The sequence below is a fragment of the Pseudopipra pipra genome, chromosome 13 (assembly GCF_036250125.1).
Source record: "Pseudopipra pipra isolate bDixPip1 chromosome 13, bDixPip1.hap1, whole genome shotgun sequence".
Lineage (NCBI taxonomy): Eukaryota > Metazoa > Chordata > Aves > Passeriformes > Pipridae > Pseudopipra > Pseudopipra pipra.
Window position 1 is genome coordinate 13,583,607 of NC_087561.1, and position 15,505 is coordinate 13,599,111.

Below are 15,505 nucleotides of genomic sequence, written 5' to 3' on the forward strand. Positions count from 1 at the left end.
TGGTTATCACTGCTTGGGGAAAAAAGTCAGTCTCCCCAGTCTTAAATTTGAGGCTTTCTCCTGAGAGAGAGAGAGTGTTAGCTCCTCAGGAAGACACTGTTATCTTATAAAATCAGATATCCACCAAAAGAAAAACTAGGGGGTTTTTCTATCTATATCTGAAACACCTCAACAGTATGAAAATTTTATTCATTTTTCCCACTTCATTAGACAGACTATCCTGTAACATTTTTCTAAACTAAGTAAATGCAGTTAAAAGCAATTTTTATGAAGTTTTATTTGTTGGGGAAAATAAATACAAGACTTCAGCTTTTGCTATGCATAAATCAGAATTACAAGTCTAACATACCAACTTGTAGAAACAGTTTTCATAGTTTGTGAACATGAGTAACCCATGTTAGAAACCATTTAGATACAATTTAACCTAATCCTTTACACACTGCCTACCAACTTAAAACTGCATCTAAAAAGATATTAAATCATACTCAATTTAAAAATCAGGTAAAAAGTACACTATACTATCAAAGACAATCATATACTCAAGTCTGAATTTAGAAATATATATTTTTCTTTCAATTTCCTAGCAATGTATTTCCAAATTCAATTACCTTAAATTTATATTATCATCCTCTGCCAAATATTTTACTTCCAAAAATCAATAGTACTTAACAAAACTAAGAAAAATGCATATTCAGTAAAGTTCACGGAAAAGATTCTCAACAGAAGTTGCACTAAGTTTTTAGACCTGCATTTCCAAAGAGTTAACTAACACTGGATATACAAACTTTCCTTCCTTCTCCAAGATTCAACACGCTACATAGATCTTGAACTCAGCAAAAGTCAGTCACTTGAATTTAAAACAATCCTTACTTTATTGTTCATAAATGCTCTGAGGCACTGGATAAGTTTATGTTGATTCTTCTTATCAATACTTTCTTGCCTTGAAAGGAATGAGGAAAATAACATAAGTAAAATCTTCACAACCTCCCCACACCTCCCTTCAAATAGTCCAAGTCCTTACTGTTTCTTGTCCAGAAGCTTTTCCAATGCATCCAACAGAAGCCCAAGACCTTCATGGCCAAAATTGTTAACCCAGCTGGAAAAAAAAAAGGAAAAGAAATGCTCTTAAATATTTCTTAATCTAATGTAAACCTTGCAAAGGTGTGTCTCCATTACTGCCTGTACATCCCTTCATAGGCTCCGCTTTCGGTCTCACTTCCCAGAAGACCCGATCAACCACCAAGACAAACACTCAGTTCCAACAACTACAAGTTGTTGAGAAGCGCTGTGAGAGGTGAGGGGATATTGCAGACAGTTGCAAACATTTCACTCATCCTTTTCCAGTGTGCTGAGAACACCGCTCTCATGTCAACAAGTATTTGCATAATTGCTCTGGTTCCAAAAAAAAAAAAAAAAACAAACCCCACAACTCTTTCTTGCTTAGCAAAAACAGCATGATGAAAACTAGTGCAGGAATTGCTACTCACCTGACTGGATTGCTGGTTAGAGACACTCTCAAAGACTCCAGGCAATTAAGAAGTTTTTCATCTGAAATTCCAGATCGCAGTTCATGGATATATTCTTGTGAGGACAGTGTGCATTCGTGCTTGCTGTTTTTCAGTCCACCCTATCACAGGAGGCAGAATGCTGCTTAGTGTTCTATCCATCATAGTAGTGTTTAGATGATAAAACACAAGACTAATATTTCCACATGAATTTTTAAATCACACTACAAGTATTAAAGACACCTGACTTGACTTGGATTTGTCATCAATGTTTAATACTTTCGGATGTGCATCACAAGGGTAAATATTTTTTCTGGAATCTTTTTCACTTCTTTGAGTAAAAGTGCATGCACTACAAATTGAATATAAAAATTTAATTCCATCATTCAATTGCATTAACATGTTAAATGAGTGTGCAGCAGTCAAACATTTCACAAAACTGTATTAGAAACAATCATAAACAGAGACACACAAAAAAGCCCACAGTTCATGCAACTGCATGACTCAATTTCTTGCTGTACCATAATTCCATGTTTGGCCCCTAATAGAGATCTCCAGAGGATCTTGTTTGCTACAAAAAAATCATATGGGAGATTTGACAAAGAGCTCATCTCCCTGCTGAACTGCCACTACAAAAGAATAACTACTTACAAGGTATTTCAGTATTAAAATAACTGATTATCAGTCTTTAGAGCCGTCACATTCAAAACCATGACCAATACACAAAATATTTCACCAAAGGGTGCAACTAATCTTTTGTACAGTTCTGACAAGTTGCAGTGGGCTTATCTCAGAAGAGTGGTTGTGATTCATACACAGTTCCTAAAGCTCCTTAGCTCAGAAGGGTCTGTTGAAGAGAACCTGATAAGGATGTCATGGGTGTAAAGGTAACATGAGACAGGCCTGACCTAGAAGAGGATTTATATGTATGTGGTTTCAATTGTATCCGGAACTCCCACTACTAATATTCTAATTGTCTCTCTTTCAAAAAGCTCCACTTCTTATGAAGTTTCTGGTTTGCTCTAATAAAATTCTTATCATCCATTTTCCAGAAGTGACACTAAGTATGGCTGATGACAAAAATACTTGTCTAAATTTAAGTTAATGACTTTGACCTATATATTCCTGTTATATGCATTGAATGTAAGTTCACAACATATTTTCAAATTCAGAATAAAATCATGACAGACTGTGAATGTATTGAGACAGGAGCACCCTCTGGACTGTGTCAGCTCTGAAGATATTTCTTGCTGACATGCACAGCACCTTGAGCTGGATGTGTCAGCTATACATCAAAGGACCAAGACAGACAAAGATGAGTAAGTAGGATATAAGGGAGGTACAATCAGTCACCATCAGCCTCCTAAACCAAGACATGGTCTTCTACCAAAAGACAAAGAAATAAACAGGTGGGGATTATCTTTACAAGAGGAGGGACTGACTGTAAATCAGGTAAATATATCAAAAATCATCATAGTTCAGAAAAACCATCATTCTGAGAGACCAGAATGTTAAGAACTAGAAAAGACCAGAATGTAAAGAACAGGAAGAGCTTTATGCTGCTCATTGAATGGATGGAAGCCAGAAGAGAGATTTTATGTGTAACTAACATACAGCATCTACACAATGTGGATCTACACTGGACAGAATTTTTGTCATTTTGGCCATTTTCCAAACTGTAAAAGAACTACTGCTGTAAGCCACAAAATGTATAGAGAGAAGAGATAATGGCAAGCTCGACCTTAAAAAGCACTCTAGAATGCAAGAATCCAAGACATAATTGATTTTTCAAAGAGATTATTTCTTGTCATTACTGCCCTTCCACTGCAGTGCTTGGGATCCCATGGAAAACTCAAACAAGTTAAAGCTCCAAAGTTCCCATGAACAGGCAAACCTCTTCTCTGCAATTGTCACTACAACCCAATAGCATCAACCTCCCAAAATTCTTTTCCACAACCGCAGTAAATCTGTAAATCTTCAGGAAAATAGCTACATATGCTGGCAGATCAAAGAACTCCTGAAGGATGACTCCTGTGAAAACACACTCTGTGAAGGAGCACACCAAGTGCAAGCATTCTTGAAGCAATAATATGTAGAAGCCATACCCAGCACTTTTTATTTTACTGTTTAGCAAGTAATTTGTGCAAAACATTTTAAAGCACTTTTAATGCAGAACTATTCTTGATCTCCATCAGGCCCTGAATTAAAAGGCATGGGGAAATAAACAGATATTAGAGCTCCTCCCCTACCCATTCTGCAAATATCAGCTTCCCTTATAAAATCATCTCTTCATAAAACAGCTGTTCAGGCTAATTCATATCATAAGGAAACTACATGGCAGCAGGGATTATTTGAAACTGGTTTTAACACAGTGAACTGGAAAATTAATAATTTGTCCCCTCAAAAATGAAATACCTTTAAATACACAAGCACAAGGAAGGTATTTTCCTCTACCGGGGAAGAACCAGTACTCTGTACAAAACTGAAAAGTACTGGTGAACCCAAACAAAAAGTCTGCTTAAAGACCACTTTGAATAAAACAAAGCCAACAGGAAGTTCTTTGTCCTATACACTATGTTTTATATATAACTAAATCTGAGGTGATGATTAGACAGTTTTAATTCATAAGCTATTCTCTATTATTTTTACTACAGAAAATAATTACTGAATATGACCTTAGTAGAAAGCCTTGCAGTACCTGAAAAAGCCTGTTTTGGTTGAAATAAAAAATTATGTCCATCTGTAACTAAAAAGAACATCTTTGCTTTCAGCCCCTATTTTAAATGTATATGTAATTATTTCCCCAAAATTCCTGTTTTCCAGGAAACAAATTAATTCCCAAATATTTGTTTATATTATTTTCATTCAATCATGACAACATAAAATGTAGATGAGTCCTTAATAAGAGAAAAGATATGCTGTCAGTGATTTCATCTTATGCTTATTAACTGACCTTTTGAATCCTCTAAATTAATCTTTTTCTCACACTGATATGCAGTAATTGGCATTTCCAAGACCAACTATGAATAATAACAATTAGGACATAGAAAAACTCCACATCTAAACAGAAGGAAGCAAGCCAAATACCATCAATTTAAAGCTTCAAGTGCCTGCCTTCAATAAAAAGCAAGACAATCCTGAATTATAATTGTTGCTCACAATGAAGGGATGAGTTCAGTGAGTTGTAAGTATTTGGAAATAAACTCCTGAAAATTTAAAAGCAAATCCCTCAAAAGTGCAAGCAATGATCTTAGGCTGGTAAGATAAACATGACTGAGATGGTTGATAATTAAAACAAAGATCCAGTTATGCCCATTGAACTTTTGAATCCCAGAAAAAAGTCCAAAATATTCCAGCCTAATCTTCAAAAATGGAAGTTGATTCACAAGGAAAAACAAAACCATTATGTTCGTACTCACCGGAACTTTACTTCCGACTATCTGCATGCAGTGGTCAGCCAAGAGAGGTTATTGTGTGAAAAAGATAATAATAATACATAAATAAACACAGCAAAGTACTTAGTAGGATGCAGTATCACACACATTTTTCAGTGCTTAATCATTAGTAGCAGTTACATTCTTTGATTACTTCATCAAACTGTCTAAGAGTTAGAGCTTCTCAATAGGAAAACAGTAGTTCTACTGCAGGAGAAACAATTTCAAATTCTTATGTTCCACTGCTGAATCATCAGTATTTGACACATTTACCAACAGATAACTAAATACCTGGCTTGACAGCTACATCTTGAAAGATTAAGTATGCCATTTGGTTAAAATTATCAGGTCAGAAATTTTATATATGACACTGAGAAAACTACAGAACACACGAATGGCATACTCACTTCCTTGGATGTATAACAACATATATTATGGAGCTTTTGATCTATTTGGATGATGTCACCACTGAATTTAATTAAGTTTTCATAATCAAAAACATAGCCTACAGTTATAACTCTAACTTGCATTTCAGAAAAACCTTGTATGGCATTTTTATTTAACTGCTCGGTATGGATGCTTTTAATTACATGGATAATTAAACAGTGATTTTCAGAATGCCATCTTCTCTTTTTGCCATTGAACAGCATCTCTGCCTCTTCCTTTACAAAAAGTTGACTTTCCACAGAGGAAACTCCACAGGAAGGCAGCACATCTGTGCCGTGTTCTCTCCCTTTGCACAAATGGCCATGTTCCTGGGAGCACCAGGACTATGGACTTCTGCTCAAACATCGTTGGCCTTTCCTCGTCAGCTGTTTGCTGCAATCTGATGGCAGCAGCCCCTTTACTGAATAACCACTTCTGTCTGATTAAGAGCCTGATTTTGTCCTGAGATCTGAATTTGACTGTATCTGTTCAGCCTCTACCTGCTTCATTTTCTACTCTTATCTCTTTTATTATTACTTTAGGAAGTCTTTCAGAAGCAGAAGTCCCTGCAAGGCTTTCACAATCACCTCTGCTCTCCTCTTCCTGATGAAGCTTCCTCTAGAAGCACAAGATGAACTATCATCACCAGACAATCTCTTTTCCTAATTTACTACCTTCTTCTCTCACCAATGTTCAACTATTCAACATGGAATGAAATGTCACCAAGTTCAGCTCTGAAACAGAATTTCATTCCTTCACCAGTGTAATTTCCCTGGTCAACAATCTTTCTCTTCGAGCAAGAGAAGGAATCAGAAAATCACTTCAAATGAAAGCATCCAGCTCATCAGCTTCTACATGTCCTCCACCCCCAAGAAAAAGGAAAGCTTTCTTCATCCATGAAACCCAAGTTTCCTTTCTCACTCAGAACTCCGAAGACAGAAGTGTTTCAGAAAAGCATGGTCAACATGCTGCAGATGGCACACAGGCAGAGGAAACAAGCACCAAATTCAAAAACAATTTGGTCAAGATGACAGCAGAAATGAAAGTGATACTTTCACATGAGTTGAGAGAACTCAAAAGCCTAATTAAAACAAACATGAAATGAACCACGAGAAAAGCTATATCAACTGTTAAGTGTGTTTCGTGAGCTCTAAGCAGAAGAAAAAGTCCAAGTATTTTCAATGTAAAAAAGGAACATCTGTGATCAAAGAAAAAGGTAGAAATTTTAAGACATTTTAAGATCACTTTGAATGCAACCAGCATTTTCATGGATGACAATCTTGAAGAAAAGAAAGTTTGACAGTTCATGACGCAATAAAGATTAATTAGGGCTTGAATTCATTTGAGCAGAATTGTAGTTTCACTAAACAGAAGATGAATTTAAAAGTGAAAATGAGCTTTGCTCCATCGTAAGAGCCCAATCATCATTTTAAAATTAAGGCCTATATTCCTTTTTTTTTTTTTAATCAATTAAGATGCTAGTTATTTGAAAATTAAACTGGGGTAACATGCTACGGAAAGGTAGTTTATATTTCTGCACAATTCCATTCAAATGCTGTGATTCAATTGCAAGAGGGACACACCAAAGCACACAAACTTCAATACGAAGACATTTTTCCACTAGGAAAAACATTTTCCATATGTGTAAAACATCCATACTGGTGCTGACTTAAGCTCTGAGTGCACATTCACATACAAGGACCTTTTTGGATTATTTTTTTTCAATTGTTAGTACATTTTGACAAACATATTCCCAGTTCTGTTAAGTTTCCCATGCTGCAGCACATATGGTGGCAGGAATGCAATCTGTTAAAGTTCCAGCAGTTAGCCATGCAATGGGAGCCATGCTTTCCTTGCTCAGCCACAAAATTATGGTACATTTCAGCATCAGTATGTACGAGAGAGATCACCATTGTTCAACTACTTGTTGGAAAAAACTGGAAGTACTTTCACTTCTATTTTGTGCTTTCCCTTTCTACTGCTTCGATAAAAATATTTTTACTTACCAAGAAAAATTTAACATTGATCACTAAGAGAAGTCAAAAACCTTACAAAGCATAATTAATAGTTCCCAAAGATAGTCTAGGCAAAGTACATTAACAGGCAAGTTCATACTATTTACTGCATAAGCTTGAATAATTCTCCAATAACTTGTATGTTTAGTCAGACTATGCTTTAAGCACTGGATTCCTTCCAGCACAGACTTAAGGACTGTGGATTTTGTTTAAAATGAACTCAAGCAGGAACATCACTCCTCTCAGAAACTAAATCACCATTTTCATTACCATTTCATCACCATTATAATGCAAGATTTGCCTCACCAAAGTTTATGTTTCATGAAAGGCATTTGCATAATAATTGCATGTCATCGTCGTCTCAATTTTTTGAAATTTAACTCTGCAGAGCTGATTGTCAAGGTTAAAAAGAGGCAAGTCAGCTGTACTGCTTGCAGTCCATGCTTGTAGATTCATTAGGCAGACACCAACATAATCTTATTTGCCAGTTTATTTCCCCACAAAACAGATTGTTTAATGCTGTCTATATTTAGCACTCAGACTCAGCTCCGCAGAAGTGCTGCCACTACGTTTGAACAATTACTCCACAAGTGGTCTTCATTTCCAGTAAGCTTTTATTGCACACAGCAACTTAAGTATGACAAAAAGATGAGATTCATTAGATTCATTCTCATTTCCAAAGAAAATCATATGCATTACCTAATTTTATTGAAGAACAACACTGATAGCAAATTTTGTCACTTGAAGCACACTAGTGCCCCTTGGAAACACAGAGCTTCCCCTCTTCCCAACACTTCAGTTCACCCAGTCCCTTAAAATACAAGAACTTAGAACACCACTAGGAACTTCCTTAAAATTCTTCATACAACAAAAAGGGGCACAAATCAGGACAAAACCTGTTTCTAAGAAATCACGAGATCCGACATTTGCAAGTTTTTGTGGCATATTCTCCTTTTACATGATAAGAACTATATATGCCATTGTCAATTTTTAACACACAAAAAGCACTACTGTTGTATTTTATAACCAATTGGGACTAATATTCCAACTGCAGAAAATAAATCGTAGCTCTTCACTATTTAAAATTGTATTTCTGCAGCCCAAAAAATGTTGGGGCATCCAGTCATTTCCTTAAAATTTTGACACCTTGAAAAAGATAGATTTCAAAAATTCCACATGAAGGATCAACCAACAAAGGGTTAATCATTCAATTAAAGAACAGAAAATAACCAACACAAATGGAAGATCCAAATATATTTTTCCTATTCAAAATGTAATTTGAAACTCCTTTTCACTAAAGGAATCCAGTATGTACGTCACTGCTGAAACCACGAAGTCCTGCTATCCCTTCCAAAAACTTTTGGTACTAAAAATTCCTAAGATGAATTCCACAGAAATATGCTCAGCTTTCATCCATGACTCTACATCATTCAATTTGCAATTTCCTGTATTTTTTTACAAGAAAGTATCAAGTTTTTACATTGCCCAGCAACTAAAATATAAACTAACCCTCCAGATGCAGCTGCAAGCATTTCAAAATATATCAGTAAGTACAGATTTATTTATTTGTTCCTACCACTCTTAGATAAATTCAGACAAAACAAAAATTTAAAGTTTGAAGCTTGAAAAGCATAACACTCATAAAGCTTCTTTCCTCTGTCTTGGAGAGGTGAGTACTTACGGATTTGGCAGTTGCAGAAATGTATTGGACAACCATCTCCCGTTTTGTGCTCAAGTCTTTATCTCTTAAAGGAGCTTTACGTTCCTCATTTAGGTTCATGTCTTCCTGTAAAGAAACAGCCCACACAACAATCTATTTCGTGCTTTTTACTAGTCTTTGTTCTTTTTACACTACTTTTGTTAAACAAACAAGAAGTAACTTTTTCCAGTTTATCTGCAGATTTTTTTTAAATTTAATTTAATTTTTAATTAAACTAATTTAAATAAAAAGTAGTTTATTTACTTAATTAAAATAAAGGGTAGTTTACGTTGGTGAAATTTGGCTCAAGAAATAGAACTAGAGGACAAACATGAAGTTTCCTGTCTTTTTAATACAATCTTATCACCACAGACACCATTCCTGCACTATCTAATCAGAAGGTTGTTATTACATGGATTATTAGCTTGTAGAAGTGGCAGATGTGAAAGTGTTCCAACTGATGTATTTAAAACAAGCCTAGAAGTCAAAACATTCTGCTAGATTAAACCCAAAGATGCTTGTTTTAACTTAATAACTCATTAAATGCAATGTAATCATTACTAGTCATGCCATTAAAAGTCAAAGTCACTTCAGATTAACAACTAAAGTCAGTAAATGTTACTGTAATAACTTACTAGTGAACAGCTTTGTCAGAGAATTGTGAGTCTCTGGAAGACAGACCTATTGTCTGCTTCAATTAACATTACCTGGAAAAGTTAAAAACTAATCCCTTTACCTAACAAGTAAATCAAGCAAGTGTTAATTAACACATCCAATCCTTCAAAAGAGATTCATAGCTTTGTTGACCAGAGTAGAACCACACAATGGAACAGGACAGTTCTTGACTGCATGGAAGTTCACAAAAATTTTGAAGAATGATACAGAAAACTGTATTTCTAAAAATACTCAAAAAAACTTATTTCCTGATACTTCATGTACCAATACCAGTGTGCATGGCAGGACCCACCTACTTCAGTTAGTTCCTGTATTACTAATAGAAAAGCTGCCTTGTGAGTAGAATCAGAAGCCTTAATAAATGATCCTATGAGAGTGGATATTTAAGACTATACAAAAATTCAGGTTTCTAGGCATTAATATTTTATTAATAGAAAATACTATTTTCCAACAGTATTTATTAACTTCAGTTCATTAAAAACAGTCCTTCAACAGCAGTATCTAACTACTGCAACTAAGATCTAAAGGGGTTGTTTTAATGAAGCAATCAACAGTTATATTTTTTTAAATTTAGGCTTTTTGCCTTTGTTTTGCCTGTAGAAGTAGATCATTTAAACATCTCTAATATTGGCATTCTCTGAGTTACTCACTTGTTTATGTGCCAGTTTAGACTGGTCTATTAGGCCTATATTACCCCATATCCTCACAAAGCATGGGATACTCCCCAAAATTACAGTATTTGAAAATAACCGCTATACAATAAATACTAACTTGAAATCAAATTAAAACTTGTAAAACTATGTGAAATATCATCTTACCATCATTTTTTCAAAGAGATCCATCACTTCTTTTTCTGATAAGTTCATGCAACGCTCATCAACAAGCGCCTGGGCATGTGGGATCTCACTGATGGAAGGTTGGGAGTCAATAGGGTGCTGAATAAGAGGCTTCTCTTTTTTCACTGCTGATCTCCTGAAGCTTGTAATCCTGTCACGCTGCAAAGACATCCATTCAAAAATAAGCAGAAATCGAAATATAGGAAAGCAGCCAATACACACATTTTTAGTTAATTCAAGCAGCAGAGTTAAAACTCAAACTGAACTGTAAGTAAAAATACTCTTAATATTCGGAGACTACTTTTCACAGAAAGACAATAACATATAAGGTAAACTCATGACAGGTCACATGCAAAAGCAATATAAATATTTCTCACAGCTTCAAAACTATACCATTTAGGTTAAAGTCTTAGCATTTCAAAATCTTCAACTCATCTTCTCACATTATTCCCTAATTATCCTGATAGTGAATAAATATGGTACCACAAAGGTAATGTCCAAGCGTTCCTTCACCTGAAGAGCTATAAGTCTTTGGAGGACAACTGAAAAAGCCAGCGTTGGGAAGGAGGTACTCACAAGTTCATCAGGCTTATAAAAAAATCCTGCTAAAGTAAAATAAAGTTTGTAGAGGAATTAATGCTCCAAGCATAGTTCACATTTCCTTGAAGCGTTTTTCAGTACAGACTCCTGAAATTAGTGCAAAATTTTAAAAAGCCAGGTAATGGATTACTGACACAGAAGCAGCCACCCATAGTTAAATACACATAACAGACATTAGTGAAAGCATGTCATACAGTCTGCCACTGACTTGCTTTAGCCCTTACACCAAACCCCCAGCCTTGTTTTTTAAGCATGCTTACTCAGTTACTTTGTTAATATTGGAAACAACCAATAAGGGCACCTTCCTCATAAGGCCATTTATTACTTTATTTTTAAAAAAATAACTCTATTCTGAATAGATTCCAATTTTTTTGACTTAATAACTGCCTATAATGATATATACATATGTAAATATGTATATATATATATATATATGCTCATTTTGAGAACATTACGCCTATAGCAATTTTTCTCAATGAACTGTTTGCATCAACAAATACTCCTGTATTTGTTTCAGGCACTGAACAGCCTTATGAAGATGTGCTTTCATCTAATAGCAGCTTATGTAGGGTTACCAGGATCATTCATGGCAGTTATGTCACCTCCATGAAAACACAGAAACCAAAATTTATATTTGCTACACTTATACAACCTCTGTGAGGTGTGAAAAGCTTAATGGAATATTTCACTTGCAAAAATTTTGATTCATTTTAGATTAGTGAGTCCAGAGCGGAGAAATTTGAACAAGTGCTGTGGAGTACAGGGAAAAAGGATTTTTTGTTTTTCTGTCACTGTTTTGTTTCTTTTTCTTGCTTTTTGTTGTTGTTCATTTTTTTCATTTTTATTTTTTGAGATTCTACAAGACTATCTTAAAGGTTTGAAGTAAAGTATCCCTAGATAAGCTGCATTCCCTTTGAATTTCTTTTGAGCTTTTCTGGGGGGGTTTGTGTTTTCTGAATGGGGGTAGGTAGGTTTTCTTCTTCCTTAGAAATCTTACATTTGTGGACAGAAACACAATACCTACAAGGATATAGTTGATGTCTTTAACAAGGCAAGAATATTACTGTAATTCTTTTTTTTACCTTATTAGAATAGCTTAAATTACATTTTTGGCAACTAAAATTAGGGCATAGCCCAGTAAAAAGGCCAAGGATAAGACAATGCCTGAAAGGCAGTATCCAAATTTAGCCAGTACACACCAAATGCAGTGCAATCGTTCGCTTATTTTAAAAAGCCCATTCAGCAGTCACAAAAAGTTATTTAAGATCCAATTTCACCATACTGTGATCTGTTTCAAATATAACTTATTAACAACAAATTTGTTTACTGAGATTGCAATGGTGAGATCGCTTTGAAGCCACAAATAAATCTTTTACATGATTACTAGGTATAACCTCCTCATTTCAGACATGTAGAATATCAGGAACTAAATAGCCAGCGTGGCTTAACTATTATATATATAATGCAAATTTTTAATTTTCATGAAATCAACTTTGATACAACTTTCTGCAAAAATACTTCACGACAGGTTTCAAAGTATTCAGTGCCATAAAGTTAGTGCTACTGAACACAAACTTGTTGTTTGGCACTCAGTACACACTTATTACCCAATATGGTTCCATTTGAATCATGTGGCAACTGACTTTGAAGAACCACTGCAGATCCTTTTCTGTTAAAGAGAAGGTCGAGAAAAATAACGCTTGAACTGTTGAGTAACAGTTTCAACGCATCCACGGTATTACTAAAGTATTTAGAATGTGGTCAAGGAAGTTTCTTCAAATAGAAATCACAATTAATCTTCTTCAACAGAAATTACAAATTAAGATCTTTAGGAATAGTCACTCAATTTACTGAAATCTATTGCTTAATATCCTTATAAGAACATGTTATTTTGTCCACAACATTTGAAGTAAAGTAGCATGCAGCGTGGAGTTACCATTGCAAATTAAGATGCTACAAAGACCTTACCACATCATCTGCCAAAGTTTTTATTTGAATATTCTATTAAAAAAAAAAAAACAACACACACAAATCAAAGAAAAAAAGACAGCGTTACCTACTGTTTTCAAATAAAGAAGTCTGTATTTCATGTATTTGAACATTTAAGAGCATTTGAAATTTCACTATGTGTTCTAACAAAGCTAAATGAACATGGAATATACTGCATTTTCTATGAAAAAGCAAGCTTATATCCCATTGCACCTTGTCTTTTGACTATTTAAACCATGAATCTAAAACCTGCATTGCTCTAGTACCCCCAGTATTGCATAAAAATGCAGCAAGATCTCTTAGAAGGCTTTCCAAAACAAACATGGACTCCTGGACTCCAAACTGCGTCAGCAGAGAGTTATGTGACATTCTCAGCTCGGACCATTTTTGAAACTCAGAGCCGAGAATTTCCTGTGCCCAAGCTTCTGGAGCCTTCTGCCAACTTCTACACTGAGTAATGTCCATTAGTAGATGAACTGGTTCAAGTCACTGAACTGGTGATTCACAAACCACTCACTATCATCTCTCCCTCCCTTTTACCCATTCACTTTCTCCTTAAGAGCAGGAAAATCCTGCTGACAAAAATCACCGATGTTACATTTCTATTCATGGTCAAAACCACTTATATTGCACACCAATATCAATAATGGTTATCAAGGAAGCATTCAGTTCAGGAACTTTGCTCAATTTACATGAAGTCATGAATAGGAAATAAGGTCTAGAACTTATGGGGGACAGAATTCGAGAAGCTTTCAGAAGTATGTGGGACAGTGTGGTGGACTGACCCTGGCTGAGAGGTCAGTCCCCACGGAGCCACTTGCTCATTCCCTCTCAGAAAGATTATGTAGACCATCAGAAGTAAAAGAGCAAGACAAACTTAATGGTTCAGATATAAAAAAAAAAAAAAATAAAATAATGAAACCAATTATGCAAAACCATCAGGGAGCACCAGAAGACCAATGCCTACCCAGCTTCTGAGCAACTGCTAATTTGGAAAAACATCCACCTCCCCACTCCACAGCCCTGGATTTATTTCTGAACATGGTGTCATATGGTTGGAATATCTCTTTCGTCACTGTGGATGAGCTGTGCTGTCTGTATCCCCCTCCCAACCTCCAGACCACCCACCCTGTTCCCAGGTGGGAAGCAGTAAGCCTTGACACTGGAAAGGGATGTTCAGCAAAAGCTGAAGCACTGGTGTTCTATCAACGCTGCTTTGATCACAAATCTAGGACACAGCACCATATGGGCTGCTATGAACAAACCACCCCAGCCTGACCCAGCACAGACATCTGTACATCCAGATGTTGATACCTTCAGCTTCCAAACTGCCCCATCTCCATGCCCTTCCTCATGCCTCCCCTGTATGTTCATTACCTGGACTTAGAATGGAGCTTATAATCTTGAAATCAAAACTAACATGTCCATACTCTGGTAAATAGATCTTTTCTTTTTAATTCAGATTACTGAGCAAAATGAAGTAAAGCCTAAGCATGATTTCAACACAGAGACAACTGTGCAAGCAAGAAGTTCTAAAACTGCCTGTTCTAGCAGTTACTTGTACCAGAATTTTTTTCCCCTTCTCATTTAAGCACTGTCAATCTCTCCCTGAACCTGGAACAGGATAATCTACCCCATCTCTACACTTATATTGCATTTGTCACTCAAACTCCTCTGGGCAAAATACGGAATACTAAAACAAGATACCACACACCATTTTTTCAGACACCTCGAGCACTCTTCCCAGATATCCTTATGGTGTGTAAGGTACACTGTTGCCAGCAGCTACTCAAGATAAGCAACACATTTAACAGGTAAGAGAGAAACTGAAAGCAGCTGGAGGCAAAGTTGAGGTAGTTATGTACCTGCAGATTCTCACACTATTTTGACAATCTCTTATACTAACAAAGAAACTACACTTCCAGTCTGATTTCAGAACATAAACCAAAAGTAGTTTACCTCCCTAGAAAGAAGTTTAAGATATTGTGGATTTTGTAGTCCTCTAGCATTATTCTTTCAGCCATCTGTAAGACAGCAGAGCAACACAAGACAAAAAGAAATCAACCCTTTCCTAGCTTGTTAAAGACACTAACTCCTTGTGTTAAGAAGCAGCCCAAAGGGAAAGGTTTTGCAAAAATCTCCATGATTAAGCATTTGCAGGTAAGAGGTATCAGATTAATATTTGTATGTATAATTATACACACAATTTAAGACAGTAGCCTATAATCTCTATCTTTAATATCAACACAAACCCTGGAATTTCTTCAGCATCTATACCAAAGAACTATTTCCTGCTGATCTACTTAGTTCTTTACTTAGAAGATTT

General features: G+C 35.6%; 1 protein-coding gene across 6 annotated transcripts in view; it reads right to left on the minus strand.

Annotated features, from left to right (window-relative positions):
* The window catches only part of DIAPH2 (diaphanous related formin 2), a 199,554-nt gene that overhangs the window by 168,428 nt on the left and 15,621 nt on the right, over nt 1-15,505 (minus strand). For 3 of the 6 annotated variants that reach the window (XM_064670106.1, XM_064670107.1, XM_064670111.1), the window contains exons 2-8: nt 13,159-13,191; nt 10,573-10,749; nt 9,062-9,166; nt 4,925-4,945; nt 1,488-1,627; nt 1,022-1,096; nt 871-940 (exon numbers count right to left, since the gene is read on the minus strand). In XM_064670106.1, coding sequence (XP_064526176.1) covers nt 871-940; nt 1,022-1,096; nt 1,488-1,627; nt 4,925-4,945; nt 9,062-9,166; nt 10,573-10,749; nt 13,159-13,191 — 621 coding nt within the window. The remainder of the gene's footprint in view (nt 1-870; nt 941-1,021; nt 1,097-1,487; nt 1,628-4,924; nt 4,946-9,061; nt 9,167-10,572; nt 10,750-13,158; nt 13,192-15,505) is intronic. The other 3 variants (XM_064670108.1, XM_064670109.1, XM_064670110.1) reach the window with 2 other exon arrangements.